Source organism: Urocitellus parryii, chromosome 11 (assembly GCF_045843805.1).
Source record: "Urocitellus parryii isolate mUroPar1 chromosome 11, mUroPar1.hap1, whole genome shotgun sequence".
NCBI lineage: Eukaryota > Metazoa > Chordata > Mammalia > Rodentia > Sciuridae > Urocitellus > Urocitellus parryii.
The window spans coordinates 66,717,229-66,740,952 of NC_135541.1; the positions used below are offsets into that span (position 1 = coordinate 66,717,229).

A 23,724-nucleotide genomic window follows, 5' to 3' on the forward strand; every position below is an offset into this window, starting at 1 on the left:
TTTATTATGTTCAATTTATTGTGTTCATTTCCTCACCCCTCCAGAGATTGTCTTTCCGTAAACGGATCCAGAGACTGACTTCTCTACTAGTATTTGATGGTAATAATGATTGCAATGATATCCACCCACCACTAAGAGGAGTACTACACAAACAATCTAAAAGAATGTCACAATCCAATGAATGCTTACTTAATGCCTTAGCTGTTTTAGAAAGCATGATGAATATGTTCAGCATAATCTCAACTGCCACTTAACAACTAAATCTTTAGGATGAATAAGATGAGGAAGCTCACCAAGAAATTTTTGAATTTTACTCTATTATGTCATGCAAATATGTTGGTCTTGATTCAAATTTCTGAGCTAAGCAGACACATAAATACCACCTTACATTTCCATAAGGGCTATTGTAGCTCCTGCAAAAAATGGTGTTCAGGCTGAAGCTTATTCTGTTCTTAGTATTGCACTTTTTGCCTAAGGTGAAAAGCTCAATGGTAAGTTTGAATAACAATGGATATGAAGACATTGTCATTGCAATTAATCCCAGCGTACCAGAAAATGAAACACTCATTCAAAGCATAAAGGTAAGAGAAAATTTTATTATCCACTTATTTTTGTTTCAATGACTATCTTTACCTAGACATACATAACACTCACACAGTTATAGCTTCCCAAAGTTGCTTGACAGTGTTCATCATTTATGTAGTATTTATCTAAACTTTCAAGATTAATATCTGCTAGTTTTATGTTTTATTATATATTAATATAATTCCCTTAATGGATTATTGAAAGACTGAATTACTAAAGATTTTTTCACCTAGTAAAGCTAACAGAAAAACTTAAGAGAAAGTAGAGAAATGCCCTCATAACTTGTCTTCAAAAATTACTTTTATCAAGTTTAAAAAACTAATTTACATTTAAACTATAGAGGCTCGCTATCTTACATGATTTCCCAGTTATTCATATTTTTACTTCTGGAAAATATAACATAAAAATGTTATGTATTTTATGTTAAAGAAAATATTTTAAAATTGATTTATCTTCCTGATTTAATCTGTATTAGTATAACAAAAAACAATTTATATATGACATTTTAATATCTGCTATCTTCCTTGATCCTCTCAATATCCCAGTGAGGAGGTCAAGAATTGGGATTATGACTCTTGTATAAATCAGAGAAATTAGGTGATTTGAACAGACATACGTAAGTGGCAAAAGTAAATATTGCTGTTTGATAAAACTTCAGTATTTTTTTTCCATGCTGGGAATTGAACCCAGGGTCTTGTGCATGCTAGGCAAGCACTCTACCAACTGAGCCACATCCCCAGCCCAAAACTTTTAGTCTTTTATGAGAAAATTCAAAATAAATCTAGCAAGTTTTAATTAACAAGTATAATAATCTTTAAACTTTAAACAAACTTTAAACTCCCAATTTACTTAAACAACCCAATCAGAAAAACCCATTTGATTAAATAAGCAACTTATCAATTAGCTCCCAGTCTTAATCACCTTTGTATCTCACCCAGCACCCTCATTTCCATCTTCAACTCATAATGCTCATGGCAGTTGTGGACAAGTGAAAAACAGTTGGCTTTGGGGGTCATATGAAAATAAGTTTACAGACTGGAGAGATGTAATAAAATTCAGTCTATTCTTCAGTGATAGTCTTTAAACTATCTGAGGAAAAGGAGTTTACATTTGCTTCTTCTAGTCTGTATGCCTATTTTTATGCTTATTTCACTGCAAAATTGTTACCATGAGGTACTTTTTATCAGGAAATGGTAACTGAAGCTTCTACATACCTGTTTCATGCCACGGAAAGAAGAGTTTATTTCAGGAATGTAAGCATCTTAATTCCAGTTACCTGGGAGTCAAAATCGGAGTACTTAATGCCAAAGCAAGAATCGTATGACCAGGTAGGCTATTTTGTGTAGTTCCTAAAGTGCTTTCTGTGGTTTTTAAAAATTCATACTTATAATTTTTGTAATTGCTAACTTAGTAATTAAATTAGAAGTAACTTTTCTTAGTGTAGATGAAAATTCCTTGCTTTTAAAATCCCCTTAGAATTTGCTTCCATTTGTTTTGTTTGTTTGTTTGTTTGTTTGCTTTTCAGGCAGATGTCATAGTTGCTGATCCTTACCTGAAATATGGAGATGACCCCTATACTCTTCAATACGGACAGTGTGGAGAGAAAGGACAATATATACATTTCACTCCAAACTTCCTGTTGACTGATAATATGTCTATCTATGGGCCTCGAGGTCGGGATATTTATTTTATATTTATGTTCTTACTTCCAATGGGGGGAAAGACACATAAAATTGTGATTGAGAGTATTTTTTAAAGATTTTTAAGAAGAAAAAATAGGTATTAAGTTATACTTTTGTTTGGAAATATGCAAATTATATTTAACCTATTTCTTTTGTGTGATGGTTTTAGTAATAAAATGAGTTGTGGGCTGGGATTGTGGCATGATGGTACAACACTTGCTTAGGACATTCGAGGCACCACATAAAAATAAATAAATAAAATAAAGATATTGTGTCCAATTACAACTAAAAAATAAATATTTAAAAAAATACATAAATAAAATGAGTTGTTTATTGGTGCTAACCCATTTCAACTTTTTTGACCTAATGAAAAGTGTTACTTTCTAGAGTATCTTGACTCAGTTAGGTTGGTAAATAGGGAGAGATTTAAAATATAAGAAAACTGTATGAAAATATTAGAAATATAAATTTATAAGTGGCAATATTCTCTCATAGGCAAAGTGTTTGTCCATGAGTGGGCCCATCTCCGGTGGGGAGTATTTGATGAGTATAATGTGGACCGGCCATTCTATATTTCCAGAAAGAACACTATTGAAGCAACAAGGTATCACTGTATTGAACAACTTCAATTTCAAAACTTTTCACTTAATGATTTTCCAATTTTTTACAATACACAAAGACTATCTCTCAAGTGGTTGAATTTTCATATGGTAAATTACAATATCCAACCTGCACCATTATGAATGTATAAAATTATGTCTGGGGAGTCCATCTGGGAATCAAGATCAATCAGGAACTGGGAATCATTTCTCCACTCACAGAACTGTACTAATGTGTGTTACTGGCAAAAGAGAAAGAAAAAAACCAAACCCTAAGAGATTAGAGAATTAGAATTCAACTCTACCCACTTTTTTGTTCAACTTGATTCATAATTTTTTAAGATGAAATCTGTTTCATGGAGGTAAGTTAAGCTGCTACAATTTCATGGTAAACATATTTTCATTTGAGGAAAATAGATCTATTTTACAAGGGTAAGTGAGTAAATCTGTTTTTTTAAGAAATATAATTCTGGGGGTGGATAGAAACAGGTCCTATATATAAATAGATGTTTAAGCTTTTTTTAAAAAATCAAGCATATGCAGTACTTAAAAGAGTATTGAAGAACTACAAAAATCAATGTAATAAAGAAATAAATCTTTGAGAGAAAAAAATGTATTAAAGAGGGGCGCTAGAAGAAACAGCTCTCCCTGGTGCTCTGTGTTTGTTCACCTGTTCTTCACTGAGCTGCCTGGAATCTTTCACACAGACGGAGGGAGTGCTCAGCCCAGAACACTCATGTCTCCCACCCTTATTTCACAAAACTCCTAACTTGTCCTAAAATACCTATTGATCTGGTGACCTGCATGGAAAAGGAAAAAAAAATACTTATTGATCCTTTAAATGCTTCTCTAAATGCCTTTCCTTTCCTTCCATTTGAGGTTATATGACCTAGGGAGAGGTCCCACAGCAATATGTCTTTAACACTTATATCACATAGCAATTGTCCATGTAATTTGATTTTCCTCACTATGCTTCAAGATCCTTGAGGACAGTGACTTTTGTTTTTAATCCTCTAGCCTTGGGCCTGCTAAAAAGGCAAAGCAAAACAAATAATCAAAAAGTAAATTTGTATAAATTAATAAAAAACAATGAGTTTCCTTATAATCAGTTATTCAAAAAGACATAAAAGTAAAAACAAATATCTAAAACAACACTTATTGAGCTCTTATGTGCGACAGGCACATTAAGGCAGTGGATTCTTATCATGTTTAAGTTCAACTTTCAGACTAACTCTAGAGCTAATTCTCTTGGAAGATATTACTCACTATCTCCTTTAATGCTTGAAAAACAAACAAGGACTAATTTCAAGAAATTTAAGAATAACATAAAATGAGAATACACTACATATAAGCAGATTCTTTAGAAGCTTCTCTCCTCTCTCTCTCTCTCTCTCTCTCTCTCTCTCTCTCTCTCTCTCTCTCTCTCTCTTACGCACACACACACACACACACACACACACACACACACACTCCCTGCCAGTGACTTGATAGTTATTTTCATCATGCAGATGAAATAGTTTGAATGCACATGCATTTCCATGCAGGGTTTATTTTTTATTTCTTCCTTCAGTCTAGGCTACTATTTCTCAAAACATAAATTACCAAGTGCTAGAAATATGAAACTTGTGTACCACACATGCAAACTGAAAGGACCTTAAACATAATGCTGATTTTCCCCTCCCCACTAAGAACCAATTCCTTTGTATCTTTTAACTCATTTAATTTTCAAATATCTCTGTAAATTAGGAATTGTCGTCTTTAGCCCAAAGTCACAAATATAATAGATTTATTGATAACAATAGTGAAGAATGAATGTTTAATAAACATAAACTGAAAACACTGTTTTTATTGAAATCTATGGTAAATAGAGATAGAACGTTGTGCCTACTTTTGTCAAAATGGTATGTTTGGTGCATGATCAATAGCAGTAGTCACTGAAAGTAAGATTTTAGGATGTTGGTCTTTATTCTTGATTTGCTTAGTCTTCATATATAAATGTAATCTATCTCATCATAGGTGTTCCACTCATATTACTGGTATGAATGTGGTTTTCAATGAATGCAAGGGAGGCAGCTGTATAACAAGGCAATGCAGACGTGACTCAAAAACGGGGCTGTATGAAGCAAAATGTACATTTATCCCAAACAAATCTCAGACTGCAAGAGACTCCATAATGTTCATGCAAAATCTCAACTCTGTAAGTATAGAACCCCTAGGAAAAAGTTAACTGGGGAGATGAATTTTTACTATGAAACTATGTCTACTAATAGAAAGGAAGAAATTATATAGGCAATTAAATAGAGGTCATTTCCTCCAGCTTGTCAGGATGTATCTGGAAAATTTTCCATCCTCTCCTTATTAACCTGTTTCATTTATTCACAAGTAGCACTATACTGTTCTCATTGGAGTCACATAATAAATACCTAGGGCATCCTTCCCTCATTAACTTCTGTGAACTGTGTCAAGAGCTACAACCTTACTTTTAATTCCTTTTCTAAGAATTAGCTATACTACTTTTCTAAAGTAATTCATAATGCAGCTTTGGAAAGGACTGACATTCTAGATTTCCCATTATCTTCCTATTAAGGCATACAAAGCTATTGCAAAGTGATATTATGAAAACACACACATATGGGTCTATCACCACAGAAAAGATACAAGGGAAAGTTCACTGGAGTCAGATAGGCTTGTTATAAAAACCCAGCCTATAAGTTTCAAGCTTTGTCACTGTGGGCAAACTGCTAAATTTAGTACTTTCATCTCTTAAATAGGAATTAAAACATCTACTTCACATTGTCATTGTTAGGCTTGCAAGAGCTAACATAAAGTATTAGCACAGAGCTTAGCACAAGGGAAGTCAAAATAAATTCAAATTTTTAATTTTTAAAGCATGTAAAATATTTGAGAAAAAGTTAGTTATCTCTTTCCCTGGATAATTAAGCCCAATCTTTGTTTTCTTCTTTTTCACTTTTTTATTTTTAATTCACACATCATAATTAATTTTTATTCACATATAATAACATCCTGAACAGTGTGATATTTTGATACATGTATATAATGTGTAATGATCAAATTAGAGTAATTAATTTTCCCACCACCTCAAATATTTATCCTTTTTTCTGTAGCAAGAATATCCAAAATCCTGCCTAGCTATTTTGAACTATAGAATAAATTATTGTTTATAATAGTTGCCCTACTGAGCTATAGAATATTAGAACTTATTTCTTAGAACTTTAATTTTATAGCAGTTACCCAACCTCTTCCTGTCTTCCTTCCCCCTATTCTTAGTCGGTTCTAGATTCTGCTTCTATGAGATCAACTCTTAGCTTCTACATATGAAATTATAAAGTATTTGTTTTTCTGTGTCTAGGTATTTCACTTAATACAATATTCTTCAGAGTCATCCATGTTGCTGAAAATGACAGGATTTCATTCTTTTTATTGCAGAATAATATTCTATTGTACATATATACACCATATTTTCTTACCATTTATCCATTGATGAACACTCAAATTGATTCTATATCTTAGGTATTGTGAATAGTGCTACGATAAACAAGACTGCATATGTCTCTTTAATCTATTAATTTGATTTCCTTCAGATATATACCCAATGGTAGAATTGCAAAATAATATGATAGTTCTCTTTTTAATTTTTAAAGGAACCTCCTCATTGTTGTCTATATTGACTATGCTAATTTACATTTACACCAACAGTATATAAGAGCTCCTCTCTTTTCTAATCATCTTATCAGTATTTGTCTTTTTTATTATAGCAATTCTAAATAGAGTGTGACGATATTACATCATAGTTTTGATTTGCATTTCCATGATTATCAATGATGTCAAGCATTTTCTTCTTATATTTATCAGCCATTGTATGTCTTCTTCTGAGAAATAGCTATACAGATCATTTGCCCACTTTTTAATTGGATTATTTGTGGTTTTGCTGTTGAGTTCCTTATAAATTCTGGATATTAATACCTTGTCAGATGGACAGTTTGTAAATATTTTCTCCTGTTCTGAATGTTGTCTCTTGATTCCACTGATTATTTCCTTTGTTGTGCAGCCCAATCTTAATTAATGCAAACTTATTGTAGCTACCTAATGAGTTTCTATACATACAAAAATATTTTAAAATACAAAACATATGAAAGTTATCAAAAACAACATATCAAAATAAAGTACACAACCTCTAAATAGTAAGGCCACCTTATTTAAAGAAGCAGATTTTCATATACGAAATAACTAGCAACATACTTCTATAGGCAAGTTTATAAAGATCTATTGTTTCTGAAAAAAAATGAATTATTTTCTTCTTTTTGAATTGCAGAGGATGAAACCTAGGGCCTTGCCCATGCTGGGCAAGCACTCAATCACTGAGCCACATCCTTCATCCCATAAATTTAAAATTATTTTGGTGCATAGGGCATTAATTTTGAAAGGCTTGAGTAAAAATATAGGCTTGATATTTTCTTCTAAAATGCTTACACTAACCCAAATTTTAAATAAAAATTGGTTTCCAGCTTAATAAATCTCCTTCCTGAAGATATTTCACACAAGTAGGGAAGTTTACTTGTATCTGCTAATCAACAAAGGCTAGCCAAGAAGTTCTACATCTAAATAGATTTTTTAAAAATGTGACACAAGAGGATGATCAGAGTATGTACTACCTGTTCCAAATGATATATTCCAAAATTAACTGATTATCAGGAGATTTATGGCATCTACCCAAAACTTAAATAATAATGAGATTATGTAGCTAAAATATGGAGAGTGAGTAATTATATAAGATATGGCTCAGAGATAAATGTTTTAGTGATACATCTTGTCCAGAATAACACTAACTTCCAATTACTATGTCACAGACCAAATATATTGCATAAAATTTGTATCCAGGGCATAAAGTAAGACCCAGGAGAGATATGGTATGAAATATTGAAATTCAAATTCATGACTTCCTTTCCATAATCTTTATTATTCCTACTTCAAGCCCAGAACTCTATTAGGAGCTAGAAATGCAGAAATAATTAAAGATAAGCTGTCCTTGAGGAATTCAGTTTAGTAAGAAGTATACAGATACAAGAAAAATACATTCAACACAAAGTAGGAAGAGATATGAACCAAATGTTATAAGAGTAGCAAACATTTCTAACTGGAGATCCAAAAATGGTTTCTGAAGATATGAGTTTTGAGCTGGGATTTGAAAAGAATAAGTATGAATTTTCCAGAGCAGAAAGGGAAAGAATATTCTATTCAAAAAAAAACAGATTTACAAAAGCAAAGAGTGGAATAAGGCAAGGGTTGCACATTGCCTAAATTAAAGAATTTAACATTGACTAGAACAAATCTCAGGCACATAGTGTTAAGGAACTTAAGAAGTGCACTTTTCTAATTGTACAGAATTACCATTCAAGTTAGTAGAGAACGTGGTGAAAGTTTCTGGCATATTTTAGGGGGACAGAATGAAGTCCTATTGTAAAAGCAAAGGATACATAGTAAGAGTCAGAAAATTAGTCAAAATTAGGTTGAAGCAAGAAATGTAGTCCTACAAAGCTAAGATGTTTGGGTTTTGTCCTCTCAGTTTTGGACTGGTGATGTTATCAGCTTAATTCTTTAAGGAACACAGTTCTAATTGTGAAGAATAGGATGGCATGAGATGAGAGGAAGTGAGGCAGGGAGACCAGTTGGGAAGCCAAGGCAATAGGTAGGTAAGAGACTTGAATAAAGACAGTGGCAATGGTAAAGGAAAGGTCTGACAGGAATTTCACAACAGCTAAAACTGATCATAAACCACTGCTTTAATTGCAAACTATAAGATTCTCCCATCTAATATAACCCCACTTGGGAGATGTAAATCAGAGCCATGTCAGAAACTAATTGAAATTTTTAAATTATCTTAAAATTTAAATAAAAGGCATTCAAAGTTCATAATTTAGTTCTTCTAAAAATGAGTTTACAAATAGAGTGTTTGCATTGGGAGGACATTAAAATAATGACACTATTAAACGTAGTTCTTAGATGCTAAGACTGCAAGATGATTTCCTACCTGAATATGCCACTAGTATATGAGAACTTTTTTTAAGTTACTAAGTCTTCAAAACTTGGAGGATTTTTACAGATTCTACAATACTGAAACTTCCATTGGAAGAGTTATTGGATTCAATTCACCATTTGCTATTAAAAGACAAATAATTATAGTCCTCATTTCTCCCTATACCTTCATTGTTTTTTTAGTGGTATTATTTTATTTCTGTCAAAATGTACCAGAGTCAATAAAAATTCAAATTGTTACAATATCTGTCCTCAAGTTTTTCACTCAACTGTGACAATGTGGAATATACTTAGACAATTATACAAGACCATTTCCTCTACTCCACTTTTAAGAAACAGTTCAAAATTACCACAAACTAACACTCTCTCTTTTTCTTTAAACTTAAGACTTGAGCCCCACAAAATCTGGAAGGGAAAGTAAGAAGCTAACAAGCAGGTGTGCAAGCTGCCATCATCTTCCACTGACATTATCTACTTATACCTAAAAGAATTACCAAAAACTTTATCAGTATATGTTGATGGCTTCACCTTGCTTCCAACCCTTCAAGTATGCAAAATGGATATCAGAATATTTTATTATGAAGAAATCTCTCACTGTCAAAAAATAAAATCTGTGGAGGATGTATATGGCAGCTAACTGCATATTTGGAAAGGAATGTCATATTTCACAAGTTATTGCAATATTGTCTCCTAATTGGTTTCTTTCCAGGTAACTGAATTTTGCACAGCAAAAACACACAACACAGAAGCTCCAAACCTACAAAACAAAATGTGCAATCACAAAAGTACATGGGATGTAATCAAGGAATCTGATGATTTTCAGAATGCATCTCCCATGACAGGAACAAATCTACCACCTCATCCTACATTTTCATTGCTCAAATCCAAACATCGAGTAGTCTGTTTGGTACTTGATAAATCTGGAAGCATGAATACAGTAAGACAGTTTTTGCTAACTTTTAAATACTTAATAGAAATATAATTTAATCTTAGTTTTAGTTTTAGTATGCTAAAATATGTATATATGTTCTTATAAATTTTAGCACAATGATTTTATATAAATAAGTACTAGAAGATAATGTTAAAAAATTGTTAAATTAAGGTTAGTATATTGTGGATAATTTTTTATTTATTAACCTTTAGTTTTAACCAAATATAAATTTCCACCATTTAACATGTCATTCTAATAAAAACTTCAACTTATTTAATGTGAGTATATTTTATATAATGTTTTATAATCTGCTTTTTTAAACATAATATACCTTAAACATTCCACATATAGAATATGTTTCCAGGAGTTTTTTGGTTTTTGAGGTTTTTGGTTTTTGCTTTTGTTTTGTTTTGTTTTGGCAGTACTGGGGATTATACACACACTGAGCTATATCCCTAGACCTTCATGACATAATATTTAATGGTTGTGTTATACACACAAACACACATATACATATATATATAAACATAGAACAAATTTAAACAATTCCATATTGTTGGATATTTTAGAGATTTTCAACTTACTATAAAAACACATTGCAACGTACATCTTCATATATACTTTTAAATTATTTCCTTTAAAAATTCCCGAATTTAAAATTTTAACAAAATGTATCGATTTTTAAGGTTTTTACAAGTGTAACAATTGATTTTTTAAGATCTTAATAAAATAAAGGACTTAAATTTTAAAATATATCAATCAATTTTTATCATGATCTATGGCCCATAAAAGACTCTGTCTTTCAATAATCTGTCAAAATTTTTTAAAATTCAGTTAATATATCTTTTTATTACAGGTAGACCATCTTGTCTCAACTCGTCTTGTTCGAATGAATCAAGCAGCAGAACTGTACTTAATTCAAATTATTGAAAAGGGATCTATGGTTGGAATGGTCACATTTGATAGTACTGCTGAGATCCAAAATAAGCTAACAAAAGTAATCAATGATAACACTTACCTAAAGCTCACTGCAAATCTGCCTAAAATTGCTAGTGGAGGAACTTCAATTTGCAATGGACTCAAAGCTGGATTCCAGGTAAAATTATTTTTAATTTAATATCATTTGCCATTTACTATTGTTTTTAATTTTTCCATTTATCTTTGAACAAGGGTCATGTGTTAATGAGTTCCTCATTTAATAACATTCTAGGGGTGGGGATATAGCTCAGTTAGTAGAGTGCTTGCCTTGCATGCACAAGGCCCTGGGTTCAATCCCCAGCACCACCAAAATAAATAAATAGCATTCTGACACCATTGTGGTAAATCTCTCATGGGCAGTTTCACCAACGACCTCCTGAACTACTAAGTGACAGTGGATAGGTAGGAGGAAAGAAATCCAGTGGGCACAGCCAAATCTCTGACATGCTCATAATACAATTCTCTATGAGTAGAAAATAATATCTTTGGGAGATTGTGGAAGAGAGAAATTAATAACACATTTATATTATGGATAAAGAAAGTCCTATTCGTCAATTTAAACTGACATTTAAAAATCAGAGATGAGTCGCTCCACAGGCAGTATAGGACCAAATCCAATGAATATAAGGTGGAAGTTTAATAAAAACAAAAGTGTGAACTCAAAAAATTAGGTACAATTTTAAAAAACAATAAATAAATAAGAGGAATACTAGCAGGGTAAAGGAAGGGGAGGTAGGAGAAAAGAGGAGGTAAGGGAAAGTGGAATTACTTTTGAAATACAGTAAATTATATTACATACATATATAAATATGTCAAAATGAACCCCACTATTATGTATAATACACTAATAAAAACACTTTTAAAAAAAAAACAGGTGCACCTTTTGAGTACTATACCAAATTGCCTCTAGTATCATTTGAATTTCTTCCAACCTAAGTTAGCTTCCATTTAAGCCTACTTATTGTCATGTTGTAAGTGACAAGAACAAAAAACTACTGCCCTCACTGATTCCTGTACCTTAGTTAAAGTGGTAGTGCTACTCTTTTCAAGGCCACTAATTAATCCCATCTCTTAACTTCCCTTATGGTACCTATTCATCCTAAAGCACATTAGCTTAAAAAGCTTGGAATCCTGGCTTTATTATTTTATTAACTAAATGATCTTGAGTAAATAACTGACCTAAGAAAGTCTGTTTCCTCAACCTAGGTCATGTGGGTATAAGTAGGGCCTAACTTATTTATTTGTGGGAATTTTGTAAGATAAATAAATGCTGAAAAAAGGCTTGCTATTATGAAAATTATCATGATTCTTGTTATATATGTCTATTTATTCTAAAATATGACAAGTTTTATATTTTTTGGGAATGTGACAGAATATTCATGCATACTGGTCTGTATGCTTTTTCTTTTTTTTTTTTTTTTAGAGAGAGTGAGAGAGGAGAGAGAGAGAGAGAGAGAGAGAGAGAGAGAGAGAGAGAGAGAGTTTTCCAACATTTATTTTCTAGTTCTCGGCGGACACAACATCTTTGTTGGTATGTGGTGCTGAGGATCGAACCCGGGCCGCACGCATGCCAGGCGAGCGCGCTACCGCTTGAGCCACATCCCCAGCCTGTATGCTTTTTCTTAATATATTTTTGCATGCTTCTTATGATAGTTTAATCACAAAGTCTATTGCTGATATATTATGCCAAATCACATTCAAAGTTTTAAAAGTTCTTCTTTATTTACATGCTGAAACCATATCAATACATACAATCAATTTTACATAACAAAATCAAAATAATAGTAGCTAGATTTTTTTACTATATATTACCTATTTAAATGCTTTGCATGCATGATTTTATATCCTTATTATTACTTTCTGAGTTGGGAATATTATTATGCCCATTCTGCACATAAAGAAACTGAGGCGCAGAGTAATCAAACCCTTCTCAGTGTCTTACAGTCAATAATTACCAGATATAGGATTCAAAACCTGATCTTTCTGACTCTAGAGCCTGTAAACTTAATCCTTACACTAAGCTATTTATAGAACTCATGTGTGTGTTTGTGTTTGTGTGTGTGTGTGTGTGTGTGCATGTGTTAAGTCTTGAGAAAGTCTAAATAGTAATTACTCTAATAAGCAAATGGCAGAGCCAGAATTTGCTTTCAAGGCATCTAATACCAGTGCCAGTGTTCTTAGCTAATATTCTTGGTAGAAATAAGCAAAAGATAAAAAAAAAAAAAAAAAAAAAGCCCCATGCAGTGGTGAATGCCTGCAATCCTAGGGATTCAAGAGACTGAGGGAGAAGGATCGCAAGTTCAAAGCAGCCTCAGCAACTTAGTGAGACCCTGTCTAAAAGGGGCTGGAGATGTGGCTCTCAGTGGTTAAGTGCCCCTGTGTTCAATCCCTGGTACAAAAAAAAAAAAAGATGAAAAAATATTTGTGATATTTGATGAATCTATAAACATCCTTCCTCGTGGCAAATCAAAATTTTTTTCTGAGAAATCCTAAGATTCTATAGTAATAATCAAATAAAATGCACTAAAAAGGCATATACCACATCATTCAACCCTGCTTACCCACAATTTATAATGATTTTACAGATGCTACTTAATCTGTAGCCTGCCAGAACTGCCTGGATCATTAGCCTCTATCCCAAGTATCTCCTCAAATAATAATAACAATGGCTAGCATTCACTGAGTATTTACTATGTTCCAGAAATTCTTCTAAGTGCTTTATTCTTCCTTTCTGGGATAGCAGGAGTATGTATATTAGAGAGTTAGAAGTGTTGAGACTAGCTTAAAAATCTATTCATTACATCATTTCCATATACCACTCATTCTGGAACAATAATATAAAAAATTTCCTTTGGCTTACTCTGATGTATAAGACTAAAGACTTCTCTAAGAGTAGAAAACAGGTTTATTCTTAATTTAAATGTATTCAGAAACGACATTCTATAATTTAAAAATCTGGCTTTCACTACCAGGCAATTACCTACAGTAACCTGAGTACCTTTGGTGCCGAAATCATATTACTAACAGATGGGGAAGATGATGCAATAAGCTCATGCTTTGAGGACATCAAACAGAGTGGTGTAATCATCCACACCATTGCTCTAGGACCTTCTGCTGCCAAAGAGCTGGAGACTCTGTCAAATATGACAGGTAAACCTTTGGAACATTGTTTGGATAGAAAATAAATTTCTAATCTCTCCCATGTCAAAGGCTCCTTCTCCCTAAACAGTAAAACTACTCAAAAATTTCCCATCTTAAAATTAATCTTTGTCCCTTCCTTGTCCATCAAATTAAGCTCTTCTTCCCCTCCTCTAGTTCTTCATATATCAGCTTCTCAAATTATTCAATATTTGTTGTCTTCATTTATTCCTCACCTACTTTCTGTCACTACCACTGTCTTCTCTATGGCTATTCAACTGCAAGTCCAAAATTATTGCTCAATTCCAAAATACCATTAAGTCCCACAGCAAAAATTTAGAAATTCCCATTTTATAAATGAATAGTAACCTAGGGACTACAAATTATTTGCCCAAGGACACAGTCCTGATTACTGATTGAGGCCTGTTTTCATCATCCCACCCTGCTCCCACCTCCCCAAATCCTGCTAACTCTGTTTGGAATATTTCTGGTTTTCCCCTTTTTAGTTAGTCCTGCTACTACATTCTAATAAAACCCTGCCAACCTCCTGCTTAGGCTAACTCAATAATATTCCAGCTGGCCTTACTTCCATTTATTAATTCAATAAATACACATTGTCACATTTTTTTAGCAGTCACTGTGTTAATTCTTGCCCTCTCCAACTATTCTTTCCTGACTCTTCACACCAAGTAATCTCTCTTCCTTAAATCCTATATTATTTACTTCTGCAATTAATCAGTTTTTAATTAATTCTAAACTGTCATTCTCTGATTGTTTCAGTATGTTTTGGGGCCAACTAGAAAATAAGCAACTGGTTCATATAAACTATATTAGATTTCATTTTACAACATTATTTAGTGCTTAGGCCAGCTTTACTAATGTGGTATATAGCTACATTTGACAATAAATTGATATAAAAACAATAAAACTTGACTTTACTTAAATTTTCCTTCATTCTAACTTATTTGAGTAAGGTTTTAGTTATTGTAGGATTACAGTTGGAACACTTATACACTGAAAATTTCATAAATTTATTGGAAATTCGTCTTTTATAAGTTTAAGAAGAAATATAAAATTGATTTTAAAGTATACTGATGACAGTAGAATAACAAATATGATTTACTCATTTAAAATTCCATTTAGGAGGACTTCGTTTTTATGCCAATAAAGACATAAATGGCCTAATAGATGCATTCAGTAGAATTTCATCTAGAAGTGGTAACATCTCTCAACAGGCTCTTCAGGTTGGTATACTAAGAAAAGTCTTTGCTTTCTCACAGCTGTAATAAATTTCTGTTGTCCTAATTATTTACTTTTCTTTCTCTAATAACAAATCTTTTGCTTAAAATTTTATCAGGTATATGGAAGAAAAATATCTTTGCTGTGTTTGCTTCTCCATGACACTTACAGTCATTCTATTCCATTCTTCTATTCTTTATAATTACATATGCTTTTATTTGGAAAATTCTTTCATTTTTAATTATTTTAATTGAAATCTTTTGTGTATTTTGTGCTAGGGATGGAACCCAGGGCCTCATGCATGCTAAGCAAGTACTGTACCATTGTGCCACATACCCACTCCTTAGTTGAAATATTAAAACCAAATTTAAAATTACTTTGAACTGAATAAACTTTGAAATGTCATTACCTGTAATAACAAATGGATTTTATGTGTCTCTTTTAATTATGTAACAGTTGGAAAGTAAAGCCTTGAATATTACAAGAAGGGAGTGGATAAATGGTACAGTTCCCGTGGACAGTACAATTGGAAATGACACTTTCTTTGTTGTCACCTGGACAATACGAAAGCCAGAAATTATTCTTCAGGATCCAAAAGGGAAAATATATAAAACCTTGGATTTCAAAGATGATAAACTAAATATTCATTCTGCCCGACTTCGAATACCAGACATTGCAGAGGTACATCTTTTATCTTCATCATGTTTTATTAATCAAATTCTTTTTGTTTTGCATTTTTTAATTTGCTCTTTTTAGATATCCATGACAGTAGACTGTATTTTGACATATCATACATACATGAAGTATAACTTCCCATTCTTGTGGTTGTACATGATGTGGGGTTACGCTGGTCATGTATTCATATATGAACATAGGAAACGTTACATTCAATTAATTCTACTGTCTTTCCTATTCCCACCTCCCCTCTCTTCCACCCCCCCCTCATTCCCCTCTGTCTACTCCAGTGAACTTCTGTTCTTCCCTTCCCCCCTCTCTATTATGTATTTCATTTGCATATCAGAGAGAATATTCAGCCTTTAGTTTTTGGATTGCCTTATTTGACTTAGCATGGTATTTTCCACTTCTATCCATTTACCAGCAAATTCCATAATTTCATTCCTTGTGGCTACCCCATTGTGTATATATAACACATTTTCTTCTTCATTTATCTGTTGAAGTGCACCTAAGTTGGTTCCATAGCTTAGCCATTGTGAATTGAGCTGCTATAAACACTGATGTGACTGCATCACTGTAGTATGCTGATTTTAAGTCCTTTGGTTACATCCTGAGGAGTGGGATAGCTGGGTCAAATAGTAGTTCCATTTCAAGTTTTCTGAGGAATCTTCATACTGCATTCCAGAGTGGGTGTACCAATTTGCAGTTCCACGAGCAGCTTATGAATGTACCTTTTTCACCACAATCTTGCCAACATTTATTGTTACTTGTATCCTTTTTTAAAAAATTTGTTATAATAGATTCATATGTGTACAGAATATGATTACAGTACTGGTATGACTCTGCACCATGTACAGCCAGAGAAATGAGAAGTTGTGCTCCATTTGTGTACAATGTGTCAAAGTGCATTCTACTGTCATGTATAACTAATCAGAACAAATTTTAAAAAATAGAAGGGAGGGGCTGGGGTTGTGGCTCAGTGATAGAGTGCTCGCCTAGCATGCGCGAGGCTCTGGGTTTGATGCATGAGGCACTGGGTTCGATCCTCAGCACCACATAAAAATAAAATAAAGGTTATTGTGTCCACCTACAACTAAAAAACAAATATTTTTAAAAAATAGAAGGGAGACAAGTCAAATAGAAGAGTGGATTGTGGGGAGGGAAAGAGGAGGCACTGGAAAATGAAATTGATCAAATTATACTGTTTTATTAATCAATTTCTATGTTAAAAAATAAAGACAATATATTATATGCTGTCAATATTATAACAGTGACAGATCATCTGTCATAAAAATGTCAAATAGAATAATTAGGGATGCATACTCATACTATTTGCTAGTTTATAATATCAGATATTAAAAATCCTTATTATTACTCTTTAAATTTCTAAATAAGTTTACATCTCAAACAAAGAAAAGGAAATCATTACCAAAACTCTCAAGGAAACTTTCTTTTTCAGACAGGCACTTGGACCTACAGCCTTTTAAATAATCATCCCAACTCTCAATTGCTAACAGTGACAATGACCACTCGAGCAAGAAATCCTGCCACACTCCCAATAATTGCAACTGCTCACATGAATCAAAACACAGGACATTACCCTAGTCCAATGATTGTTTATGCTCGAGTCAGTCAAGGGTTTCTGCCTGTTCTGGGAGTCAATGTAACAGCCATTATAGAAACTCAAGATGGACAACAAGTAACATTGGAGCTCTGGGACAATGGTATAGGTAATAGAAATCTGCATTAACTTCCATTGAACTTGAAATTCTCCAATTGGATTCCATGTCTTAGAAGTCAATATTACCCGTGTATGCTTATTAATCATATTTTAAAGAAAATTAATTTTAAATTGTAATTGTCAGTAATCTTGACAAAGCACAGGCATAAGCACATTTATCTTCTTAAAATTTCATGAACAGTTTTACTTTACCTCTGGAATTTAAGAATGCAATTATTCTCCATTTTCATTAGTGTTTCACATATTCTTTCTCTAGCATATTTTCCTTATTTTGATTAGCTTCTTTTATGAATTAGCTAATATTAATTGAATGCCTACCATGAATTATACTTTTCCCAAAATCACCAGGTTACCAAATGGCCAAGCCAAGCTTTGAACCAAAACATTCTGATTCCAGGGTTTACATACTTAAAAAACTGTGCTAAATTACCTCCCAAATTGCTGACATCAATAGTGCTCACTAATGGTAGTAATTGTCATTTTTTTACTTTACTGAATAACTAATTATTATATTTCAATATCAAGGTGCTGATACTGTGAAAAATGATGGCATCTACTCAAGGTACTTTACAGATTACCATGGAAATGGTAGATACAGTTTAAAAGTGCATGTTCAGGCAAGAAAAAACACAGCTAGACTAAGTTTAAGACAACAACCCAACAAGGCTCTGTATATACCTGGCTATGTTGAAAATGGTAAGTATCATTAAAATAGAATGTGTCACTTGTTTACCTAAATTTCAAATGGCAAACATTGAACATATAATGTACTCTGAAAAACCTAAGTACATAACTATGTAATCATCTGTATATTCAACACACTGAGCAAGCAAAGATGAATAAAACAGGAGCTACAAAGATAAATAAAATAATCCTTATCCTCAAAGAATTTGAGTTAAATAATGGAGAAAGATAAGTTAAAGGATAGTTTTAACATACCATGCCTCCTTCTTCATGTCAAAATAATATTAAAACAAGTTTTTTTCCACTAAAAGCTGTTACTTTTTCAAAATCTGTTATCAAACAACATTAATCCTCTATAGTTGCAAGATCAGCTTACAAGATAAAGAATAGACATGGCAAAATGAAAAGTTTTTAAATTACTTTTTTTTATTGGGGGGTTGGTAGGTAAAATTATACTGAACCCACTCAGACCTGAAGTCAAAGATGATGTGGCAGAATCCAAAATGGAAGAGTTCAGCAGACTAACTTCTGGAGGGTCATTTACTGTGTTAGGAGTGCCACCCAAAGGTAACCAAACTCATGTGTTCCCACCTGGTAAAATTGAAGACCTTGAGGCTGAGTTTAAAGGAGATCATATTCAACTTTTATGGACTGCTCCCGGCAATGTTCTTGATAAAGGAAAAGGTAAGTTTGATACTAATAAAATATACTAAAGAAATACCATTGGCTTTAATTTACTGAGAATTTCCTAATGTCCCATTTACAAATAATATTTATGGAGTGTCTACTATAGGCCAGTATTCATTTATTTTCAAATGTGAGAACTGAAGCTCCAAGAAATAAAGAACTAGCCCAGGTCACTTCTATAATATTTAGAAACAGAATTCTAAACCCCTCTTGTCAGATTCTGTTGTGCCAAAAACTCCCTCTCACAATTGGAACCATCTTGAAATTAGTTTGAGAAGATTGAGCAAACAGTTTTCTATTAAATTCTTTTCCCCCAAACAAGGGAAAATTTTTAAAAGTATTTCCATACTTGCACAATTTTATTTATTTACTGATAATTTTGTTGAGTTTTCAAACACTATTAAATTCCAAGAAACAGTCTCAACTTTCAATATTTAATCAAATACAGAAGACACACAATTAGACAGATAATTTCATACAGTGAAATAAGAGAGAGGTTTTTATAAACACAGAACGATATGGCATCTCTTTGGTGGACTACAAACGTTCAGTTGACACTGGGATCACAGAGTATATATATTTAAAAGGCATACCAGAGGCGTCTATCTCTGACCTGAGTCTTGAATAATGAAACTTGCAGACCAAATTAGGTGAAGATGACCCATTGACAGATGCTCATGTGCAAAGAAACTCACTAGTTCAGGAGATTTGGCCATGGAATTTGAATGAAGTTCAAGACCGAAATATCTCATTTACTCAAATTCCTAATAATAAATTGCCCTAATTTCAAAAAGTTTATATCACTTGTATCTTTGCTTTACACTTAGCTAAATTCAATCAGTATTTATTGAATATCTGTCATATTCCAGTATTATATAGACTAGTAGATTTTTACATGACAAAGTGAATCTTGCTATTTCCCCTGTACAGTGAGAAAATGAAAGCAATATATAATGTTGATAAACATTCTATCTCAAGGTCTGTAGGTGCTGAAACACCAGGTAGTCAGTAACTCTTTCTCTTGGGTTTAAATAAAATGCTTACTATATTAAGGTTCTCAAAATAAAAGATGCTTTTTAATCTTATACCAACTTATACAGCATTTTTAAAGCTGTATTTCTTTTTTTAGCAATATTATACCAGGGAACAAAATCTTTCACAAGTCAGAGAAAATATAATACAACCACAAATAGATATTTTGTACTTCAATGTTGAAAACTCACTGTGACAGCTTCTAAAATATATTATTTTCTCATAATGATTGTTAAACATATGACAAAATCAAATAAAATTAAAATACTAATACTTGCACTAAAAAAGTCACAAATGAAATTACCTAACCAAATATTTAGTTCAAAATTCAATTCAGTAAAGACCAAACCTTTAGCAAGATTGTGTCTTAATAAATGTCCCTCATGCTTATTATAGGAACTAGAATTAGAAGTAATGCATTACTTATGGACACTGAGATCCATAAGAGAAAGTGCCTAAATTGGTGGGATCTAATCTCCCTCTTTTCTTGTGACATACAGGAAGAGGTAAAAGTAACCATCAAATATTACCTTCAGACATTACAAAAGTAAGGTAGTAGCAGTATCCTAAAGAATAAATGAAGACTGGGAATGTAGCTCAGTTGGTAGAGTGCTTGCCTCACATGCATCAAGGCCCAGGGTTCAATCCCCAGCACCACAAAAATAAAATAAATAAATGAACATCTATATAATCTCAAATGAGGCACTTAAACCCAATGGGACAAAACTACATACCTGTCAAATATGTAAATTAGACCAGATGATCTCAAAATTACTAAAACATGTAGATAGAATTCTAGTATTTTATGATACTCTACTTCAATCATTTCAAGTGTCAACAACTGTAATGTTGGACAATAAGTAATTAAGGTGACCAAATACATGCCCATTACAGTATCAGATGCCTTAGATAATACAAAAGAAGTATAAAAAATAGTCTTTGAGCCAGGCACAGTGGTGTATGCCTGTTGTACCAGTTACTTGGAAGGCTCAAAAAGCAGGATCACTTGAACCCAGAAGTTTAATGTCAGCCTGGGCAACACTCTGATTCAAAAAAGAAAAAGAAAACCTTTGACCTTAGATAACAGGACCTCACCTGAATGAAAAATGAACCCGAGCCAGGCATGGTAGCACATGCCTGTAATTCCAGCGGCTTGGGAGGCTGAGACAGGAGGATAACAAGTTCAAAGCCAGCCTCAGTAACAACGAGGCACTAAGTAACTCAGTGAAACCCTGTCTCTAAATAAAATACAAAAATAGGGCTGGGGATGTGGCTTAGTGCCCCTGAGTTCAATCCCTGGTACCAAAAAAAAAAAAAAAAAAAAAGAAAGAAAGAAAGAAAAGAAAGTAAGTAAGAAAATTGAACTTCCACATAATAATCTGGAAAACTCCATTCCATGTAATATGAGTTCATGGGAGACAATCATCAGGGTGCATGAAGTATTTGACCAAGATTTCATGAGAACTTGGTCCTCGGTTGGACCTTAAAAAAAGTGAGTATAAATTGCATATAGCAAGAGAGAAGCACGCTACAGGAAGAGAAGGAACCTTCACACTACATGATCAAGGTCAAGAAAGCAAAACTTCACAATGGAATAGCAGAATTAAAGTAAGGGACTGGTACCTAGATCCACTTTAATGGAACATGGGATTTGTGTAAATGGTAGAATGACTCAATTAGGCCTATCTATGGAGAAATTATTAAATAGAAGGTTTTAATGGAAAAAAACTGAATCAGTTATATTCTTCATACACTTGAAATATCTTCAACATTTCCTGAAAACATAAAGTCTTCACTTCAGAAAAGGGTATTTGATGTTTTACTCTCGTGTTTCAGAACGTTGGAAGATATTTTTATGTCAATTACTGGTGTATATCTAAAAGCAGTGTGGCATGAAACATTTACACAGGCATCTTCTTTCCTTTTCTTTCATAATTATAATAGCCAATGAATGTTTTAATTCATTAATGTTTATTAAATTATGCTAAACACTTTTCATGCATTATCATTTACCATTCTCACCACTAGAATTATTGAATAACTATTTTACAGGTGGAGACAAGAAAGGTTATTTTTTTTTCCTTGTTGTTATTACACAGTTTGAGAATAGAAGAATTCTGGTCCTAATCAAGGTCTGCCTAGTTTCTGAGCACATATTTAGTTAGTACAAATCTCTACCTTATTTTGCTCTTTGTCCTTGTCTCTCTTTCCTTCTCTATCTTCTTTCTTACTCCCAATATTCCCTCTCTTAAGAAATAACATAAATGCAAGGTACTAAAGGTCTTTAATGTATTTGAACATTATTGTATTTCTTGTTCTAAATTAAAAAGTGGATTCAGTTCTATATATTTCTCTTTTAAAAAAGAAATTTAGATTCTGGTTCTGTAAGTAGTATATGATAATGAATTAAATTTTTCTGTGACTAGATAACTATACCTAAAAAAAACTTTACATATATTTGTCCTTAAATAACTAGATAAAAAATATATCTGAGGGTCCAGGGTTGTGGCTCAGTAGTAGAGCACTTGCCTAGCATGCATGAGGCACTGGGTTCGATCCCTGGCACCACATAAAAATAAAAACAAATAAAATAAAGGTATTGTGTCCATCTACAACTAAAAAAAATTATGTGTGTGTATATATATATATATATATATTCCACAACTAAAACCTACTGTGAATTTTTGATGGCTCCTAAACAAAAGGTAGTGTGACCGCAGTAAAGCATCCTGGTGATTTTAACAGACATGTGTTTATGTGTTTGTTTTTCAGCTAAGAGCTACAATATAAGAATAAGTAAATGTTTCCTGGATCTCCAAAAAGATTTCGATAATGCTGCTTCAGTAAATACTTCTGCTCTAATACCTAAGGAGGCTGGCTCAAAAGAAATTTTTGAATTTAAACCAGAACATTTTAAAATAGAAAATGGCACCAAGTTCTATATTGCAATTCAAGCTATCAATGAAGCCAATCTCACTTCAGAGGTTTCTAACATTGTACAAGCAACCAAGTTTATTCCTCCAAAGGAAACTAGCATCCCAGCTTTGGGTACCAATATCTCTGCAATCAGTTTAACAGTTTGGGGATTAGCTGCAATTTTATCTGTATTTTAAACTAAAAATTTGTTCTAACTAAAATTCAATGTTACATATACTTGGTAAACATCTATTTAGAAGTAATTTACTAAACTATACAAAATTCTTTGTAGTGTATAAATGTATAAAAATTATAAATTTCTTAATTATTTGAGTTAATACCAATCAAATTACTAAATGTACATCAAAATTAATAATTCCTATCTTCAAACAATCCATCCAATATTTTTTAATATGAAAGAAAATACATATTTATAATTATGGGCTTCATAAGAAACATTTTCAGAGTATGCACAGATTTATATAGTATATTAACAAAGTCAAAATTTTTACAAGTTATTTAAAAAATATTTATGTATACACAGTAGTATAGAATTTTTTAGAACGATGTATATATGCTTGATTATGAGTGAATACTTAATGTTTACATAAACTGTAATCCAAAATTACTATAAAGATAATTTTTCAATGATAAATGATCCAAAGTCAGCCTGGGAAACACTCTGATTCAAAAGATAAAAAGAAATCCTTTGACCTTAGGAGGTAAAATTTACTTTCTTTTCATTGATTGAAAGTAGTGTATCAAAGTTTCAGCCTTAAGCAT

The 23,724-nt window shown here is 32.5% G+C and overlaps 1 protein-coding gene across 1 annotated transcript; it reads left to right on the top strand.

Annotated features, from left to right (window-relative positions):
• The first annotated feature begins 422 nt into the window (after positions 1-422).
• LOC113193026 (calcium-activated chloride channel regulator 1-like) lies at positions 423-23,138 on the top strand. Its single transcript, XM_026403340.2, has 14 exons — positions 423-581; positions 1,773-1,913; positions 2,111-2,258; positions 2,763-2,871; positions 4,883-5,063; positions 9,630-9,857; positions 10,708-10,947; positions 13,802-13,979; positions 15,111-15,211; positions 15,663-15,887; positions 17,341-17,611; positions 18,148-18,318; positions 18,751-18,990; positions 22,798-23,138. The coding sequence occupies exons 1-14, from the start codon at positions 423-425 to the stop codon at positions 23,136-23,138; spliced, it is 2,733 nt and encodes a 910-aa protein (XP_026259125.2).
• The last annotated feature ends 586 nt before the right edge of the window (positions 23,139-23,724 follow it).